We start from the raw sequence: 6865 nt of genomic DNA, 5'->3' as shown, positions 1-6865 counted from the left end.
GATTAGGGGGAATGGGGGGGGATAGGGGGGATTGGGGGGAAAGAGGGGGGGGTCATTCCCTTACAATGGGAGAGAGAAACAAAAGTGCCAGTCCACCAACTACAGGGTTTGTGCTTGAGGAATCGCAGCAAGAGGCGAGTGGGTGCAATGTGTGTGTCCCTGGGCTGTGCTGTGGGAGGGGAGGAGGGTTTTTAGTGAGAGCTGTGGGCACCTTCCTCACTCAGTCCCTCCGTTACTGCCTCAGTCACTCCGTGTGCCGCTGCCTCCCCCTCTCTCTCTCAGTGAGGCTGTAGCGGGCGGTGCGGTGCGGTGCTGCCGCGGGCTGGCGGGCGCCTCAGTTCCCGGGCTCTCTCGCTGGAAGCAGCAGCAGCTCCGGGTAAGTTTGTGCCAGAGATTGGGAGCAACTTTTCTCCTCCCGTCTGTGCGGAGGCGCTGGCTTTTGGGGGGAGATTTTTTTTGAAGAGAGTTTGTGTGTGAGTTTATTGTGAAGGGGGAGGGGTAATTGTGTGGGGTTTATTGTGTGGTGTTTTTAGGGGGTTTAGTCTGTGGGGGGGTTACTGTGTGTGTGGAGGGGGGGTGTTTTAGGGGATGGGGGTGTTTTTAGGGGGATGGGGGTGTTTTAGGGGATGGGGGTGTTTTTAGGGGGGTGGGGGTGTTTTTAGGGGATGGGGGTGTTTTTAGGGGGGTGGGGGTGTTTTTAGGGGGATGGGGGCTGTTACAGGCGGTTACAATCGGGGCGGGATGGTTTTGGCCGCTTCACTCGGGAGTTTAGAAAGTTTGATTTTTGTTACTCGGAGCCTCTTAACTTTTCTTCAGAACTCCGAGGCTGGTTGAGAATCCGGGTTTTGTTTGCTCTCTCCTCTTTCTAACTTTGTTTCATTATTTTCACAACAACCAAAGCTTGTCCCAGTCTCGGCTCCGGGTTTAATCCTTTTCTCTGTTGGTTCCCGCTGCGAACCTTCTGATTTCCACAAAGTTTCTTTCAATTTAAATCACCTTTCATTATTAAAAAAAACAACCCCCCCCCCTTACATTACCCCCCCCCCCCCACCCCCCAAACCCAACCCATCCCCCAATAACCTCCCCCCCCAAATGCAACCCATCTAACCCCCACCCCCCATATCAAGAAACGGCTGGAGGCACTGGATTCTACAAAGGCAATGGGCTCTGACGGCTTCAGAACCAGCTCTGCCCTTAGCCAAGCTGCTCCAAAACAACTACAGCACTGGCATCTACCCAACAATGTGGAAAATCCCCCAGGTATGTCCTGTGCACAAAAAACAGGACCAGTCCAAGCTGGCCGATTATCCCCACCCCCATCAGCCTCCTCTCCATCATCAGTACGGTGACGGAAGATAGTGTTGACAATGCTATCAAGCAGCACTTAGCAATAACCTCAGCTGAGGTTTCCACCAGGGCCACATCTTTCCAGCCTTGGTCCAAACTTGGATTAAAAAAAAGAGCTGAGGTGAGAGTGACTGCCCTTGACATCCAGGAAACATCTGATTGAGTGATATCAAGGAGCTGTAGCAAAACTGGTGTCGATGTGAATCAGGGGGAGAGCTGTTCACTGGTGGGACTCATACTGAGCACAAAGGAAAATGTTTGTGGTTGTTGGAGGTCAGTTATCTCAGCTCCAGGACATCAGTGCAGGAGTTTGTCAGGTTAGTGTCCTCAGCCCAACTATCTTCAGCTGCTTCATCAATGACCTTCCCTCCATCAAATGGTGAGAAGTGGGGATGTTCGCTGACAATGTTCGGCACCATTCACAACTCCTCAGATACTGAAGCAGCCTGTGTCAATATGCAGCAAGACCTGGACAACAGTCAGATTTGGGCTAATAAATGGCAAGTGACATTCGTGCCACACAAGTGCTGGCAATGACCACCTTCAACAATCTAACCATCTCCCCATGACATTCAATGGCATTGCTGAATCCCCCACTTGATCAGAAACTGAACTGGACGAGCCATATAAATACTGTAGTTACAAGAGGCTGGAAATTCTGAGGCGAGTAACTCAACCCCTGACTCCTCAAAGCCTGTCCACCATCTTCAAGGCACAAGTCAGTGATGGAATACTCTCCACATGCCTGGATGAGTGCAACTCCAACAATACTCAAGAAGTTTAACACCATCCAGGACAAAGAATCCCACTTGATCGGTAGCCCATCCATCACCCTAAACATTCACTCCCTCCACCATCGACTCAAAGTGGCAACTGGGTACACCATATAGATAAGGTGCACTGCAGCAATTCATCAAGGCTCCTTCGACAGCACCTTCCAAATCCTGCACCTCTGACATCTAGAAGGACAAGGGCAACAGATGCATGGGTGTGTTTCTTCAGAAGAACTCTTCAAAATGCAGCTAATGAAACAACAACAAAATTTATTCCAACTTATAAATCAAAGAAAGGGTTTAATAAAGAAACATCATTACTCCAAACTTGGGGCCTCACCCTGGGCCACTCCAAGCTTCCCACAATTCCATGTAGTTCCTTATTTATAGTGAATCAGCTGGTCAGCTGACTATTATATCACTTTGTGATTGGTTCCATGTTTTACTGGGTCAGCTGACCCTTACGTCTTGTTCCCATTGGTCACATTACATCCAATACAAATTTGTCACTGGTTACATTCTAACAGTGTGGAAATTCCCCTTCCAAGTGGCTCACCATCTTTACTTGGAGCTATATCACTGTTCCTTCAATGATGCAGGATCAAAATCCTGCAACTCGCTTCCTAACAGCATTGTGCGTGTAGTCACACCACGTGGACTGAAGCAGTTCAAGAAAGTGGCTCACCACTACCTGTCCACGGATAATTAGGCATTGGAGCAACAATGACACCCACATTCCGTGAAAGAATGGAAACGCGTGCCTAAGGAATAGGGTCAGGTTGCTGGTGGGTTGGATTGCACAGCTGGAGTCTGCAAATCTTTGTGTTTTAAACAACAACTCTGGGGCAGAGGATAGACAGCAGGGTCATTCATTTGAAAACATTTCAATGGGCTGATTTGCTGGAATGGAGCAAGGTTTCAGTATGTACTGTGTTCATTTCAACTAAAGTCATTAATGATATAGTCAAGGGGTGGCATGGCGGCACAGTGGTTAGCACTGCTGCTTCACAGCTCCAGGGACCTGGGTTCGATTCCCGGCTTGGATCACTGTCTGTGGAGTTTGCACGTTCTCCTCCTGTCTGCGTGGGTTTCCTCCAGGTGCTCCAGTTTCCTCCCACAGTCTGAAAGACTTGCTGGTTAGGGTGCACTGACCCGAAGAGGAGTGTGGTGACTAGGGGAATTTCACAGTAACTTCATTGCAGTGTTAATGTCAGCTTTACTTGTGACTAATAAACTTTACTTTAAACATCAATAAATGACAATATTTCAGATGTACATGAAGTGTTGAATTTAGAATGTGTGAAATCGAAGACAGTGGGAATACTTATTTCACTCTGTATATTTAACAGAGTAAAGTCCTGTGTAGCATTAGTTTTTTTTAAAAATGAATTCATGGCCATTTTTTAAAAACTGTACTTTCGCTCCTCCCCTTCCCAGTACAGCTTGGCAGTCCCAGGCGTTGTGCGCCTCATCTGGGAAAGATGAAGTCCAGAAATGTTGCAGTACCCGTCGTTGCTACGGTGGTCTTTGCTTGTTGGATCACCAGTGCCAGTGCGTGCAACAAGGCTTTGTGTGCCAGTGATGTTAGCAAGTGCCTCATCCAGGTAAGGTGAACTAATAAATCAATGTGAAAGGCCGGATGGTGAAGTGACAGCAACCTTATTACATTTAATCCTCTTCAGCTTGATTCCCAATTGACTTGTGTTTTTAGACCCTCTGTTTACACAATCTAAAAGCTGACAGTCCAGTAGCAGTACTCAGTGAGTTGCACTGTTGGACATGTCGTCTTTTTTGGATGAGTTTTTTTTTTGTTCATTCACGGTATGTGGGTCTCGGTGGCTGGGCCAGTGTTTATAGCCCATCCCTAACTGCCCTTGAGAAGGTGGTGGTGAGCTGTCTTCTTAAGCCGCTGTCGTCCATTTTGGATTTGGATTAGACTGAGGAGCCCCCTGTCCCTGGAGTGGATGTAAGCTGTGGCCCTGTTCAGTGACGAGTAGGAGTGATCTTCCCCAGTATTCCAGCCAACATTTATCCTTAATGTAACATCACTAAATCATGCAAACTGGTCATTATCGCATTTTGTTTGTGGGAGCTTGCTGTGCACGTATTGGCTGCCACATTTCCTACATTGGCTACAGCAGTGCTTTCATACTGGGGTGAAGATGATGATATCTGGTACATGGAGGCATTCTTCATACGTCAGTCTAGATGGTGCTTAAACAATGTCCCACTCTGGGACCTGATGGCCAAGGAAGAAGTGTTCATCACGCAGACAGAAAAGAACAAAGAACAGTACAGCACAGGAACAGGCCCTTCGGCCCTTCAAGCCTGCGCCGATCATGATGCCTGCCTAATCTAAACCCGTATGCGCTTACGGAGTCCGTATCCTTCCATTCCCATCCTATTCATCGATTCATCTAGTTGCCCCTTAAATGCCGCTATCGTACCCACTCCCACCACCTCCCCGGGCAGCGCGTTCCAGACATTCACCCACCCTCTGTGTTTAAAAAAAACCTGCCTCACGCATTTCCTCTAAACTTTTCCCGACGCATCTTAAACCTATGTCCCCGAGTACTTGACTTTTCTACCCTAGAAAAGAGCATCTGATAAAGTTGGCTATCAACCTGCAAAACCTTCCAACCTACACCAATGGCAGGTGGTAAGAGCAGGAGAGATTCCTGGTCAGCAATGTGATGAAAGAAATTGGATCCTCTGCCATCACTGTCCATAAATCCAGACTGCAGCCTACATGGAGACATAGGAATTAGGAGCAGGAAAAGGCCATTCGGCCCCTTCAGCTGGTTCCTCCATTTGATGGCTGATCTGACTCTGGGCTCTACTTTCCTGCCTGTGGGAAGCGCATGTTGCCATGACAACATGGACTCCCTGAATGAAACTGTAACACCATCGCCATAGTAAAGTATAAAGGGAGATTTCTGGGATATCGAGTGTTGGTCCAGGAGGAGGAAGACATTTATAAAGCTGCGTTCTGTAAATAAATCTGGTATTAGTAAAGGATTGCCATCTGGTTTGCTCCTTCACCATCTGGCTTCAGAATGAATTAGAACTGCTGTGTGATATTATGAGGACTCTCAGGTGTTGTGTATGGCACAGATTGTTGCAACAGAGGTCTCTGGACCCGGGTGAGTCTGTGAGGGATTTCTGCCTTTTGAAGAAGAATGAGAACTGTTGCTGCATAATATATTGTAAGTTTAAAAACAGAGAATACCTGTAAATGTGTCAAACAGTCCCTGGAGTTAGGATTTATGGACATACGCACACGCCCTCGTACATCCATGTCTGGAGCTAGTTTATGGTAACATAGAAACATGGAAAATAGGAGCAGGAGGAGGCCATTTGGCCCTTCGAGCCTGCTCTGCCATTCATCACAATCATGGCTGATCATCCAACTCAATAGCCTAATCCTGCTTTCTCCCCATAACCTTTGATCCCAATCACCCCCAAGTGCGATATCTTTTGAATACATTCAACGTTTTGGCATCAACTACTTCCTGTGGTAATGAATTCTACAGGCTCACCACTCTTTGGCTGAAGAAATGTCTCCTCACCTCCGTCCTGAATGGTCCACCCTGAATCCTCAGACTGTGACTCCTAGTTCTGGACTCACCCACCATCGGGAACATCCTCCTTGCATCTACCTTGCCTAGTCCTGTTAGAATTTTATAAGTCTCTATGAGATTCTCTCTCTCTCTCCCCGCGCCCCCCCCCCCCCCCCCCCCCCCCCAATTCATCTAAACTCCAGTGAAAACAATCCTAACCATCTCAATTATGTAACTTTACATCATATTTAATCAGGCTTTAGTGTGTGTCACATGATTATAACTCACACTGCAACAAAAGGAAATGTTTCTGATGAGTTTGTATTTTAAATGAAAAAGGATTACCACATGTGCTGGAATTCTGAGGTGAAAGCAGAAAATGCTGCAGATACTCAGCAGGTCAGACAGTGACTGAGGAGAGAGAAATAGAGTGAATGTTTATATATCCGATACAAGGCCATTCTCCTGAAAGGTTGGCCTGAATCTTTCTGGTATCTCAAGATGGCGGTGGGAAAGGGAACCCTGGGAAGTAGTCAGAAACTCTGTTGGGACGGCTTTCTGGCACCCGCTCTTCTCTGGGCGTGTCTCAGAGAAGCGGGCTGCAAATCGCTCCAATGAAGATCCAGCCAAGGGCCATGATGCCACGTTGACAGAACTTTCTCAACACCAGGTGGTGCCCCTCCACACTCGTGGCCCTACCACTTCTGGGTCTTTTATGTTCAGCAAGACACCTGAGAGGGACTCCATTTTGAGGTGCCCTTGCACTCAACTGTATCCCTCAGCAACACCTACCTTTACCAGAAGGACTACCGGCTACTCGGTGCTGTGGGCACTTGCATTGAGGGAGTTGAGTTGAGAGGATTGGCCGGAGTTGGCTTATGAGGAGAGATTGATCAGACTGGGGCTATACTTATTGGAATTCAGAAGAATGAAGGGGGATCTTATAGAAACATATAGATTATGAAGGGAATAGATAAGGTAGAAGCAGGGAGGTTATTTCCACTGGCGGGTGAAACTAGAACTAGGGGGCATAGCCTCAAAATAAGAGGGAGCAGATTTTGGGCTGAGTTGAGGAGGAACTTCTTCACCCAAAGGGTTGTGAATCTGTGGAATTCCCTGCCAGTGAAGCAGTTGAGGCTTTTTAAGGCAAGGATAGATACATTTTTGAACAGTAAAGGAATTAAG

At 47.5% G+C, this 6865-nt stretch overlaps 1 protein-coding gene across 2 annotated transcripts in view; it reads left to right on the top strand.

Moving 5' to 3' along the window:
- The first annotated feature begins 110 nt into the window (after positions 1–110).
- The window catches only part of twsg1a (twisted gastrulation BMP signaling modulator 1a), a 43047-nt gene continuing 36292 nt past the window's right edge, over positions 111–6865 (top strand). Inside the window, exons 1-2 of one of the 2 annotated variants that reach the window (XM_078205496.1) lie at positions 111–376; positions 3558–3724. In XM_078205496.1, the coding sequence (XP_078061622.1) occupies positions 3602–3724 (123 nt within the window). In that variant the 5' untranslated portion in view covers positions 111–376; positions 3558–3601. The remainder of the gene's footprint in view (positions 377–3557; positions 3725–6865) is intronic. The other variant, XM_078205497.1, reaches the window with a different exon arrangement.

Source organism: Mustelus asterias, unplaced genomic scaffold (genome assembly GCF_964213995.1).
Source record: "Mustelus asterias unplaced genomic scaffold, sMusAst1.hap1.1 HAP1_SCAFFOLD_776, whole genome shotgun sequence".
Classification (NCBI taxonomy): Eukaryota; Metazoa; Chordata; class Chondrichthyes; order Carcharhiniformes; family Triakidae; genus Mustelus; species Mustelus asterias.
The sequence above is the reverse complement of the archived record's forward strand: the minus strand, read 5'-3'. Positions and strand labels throughout refer to the sequence as shown.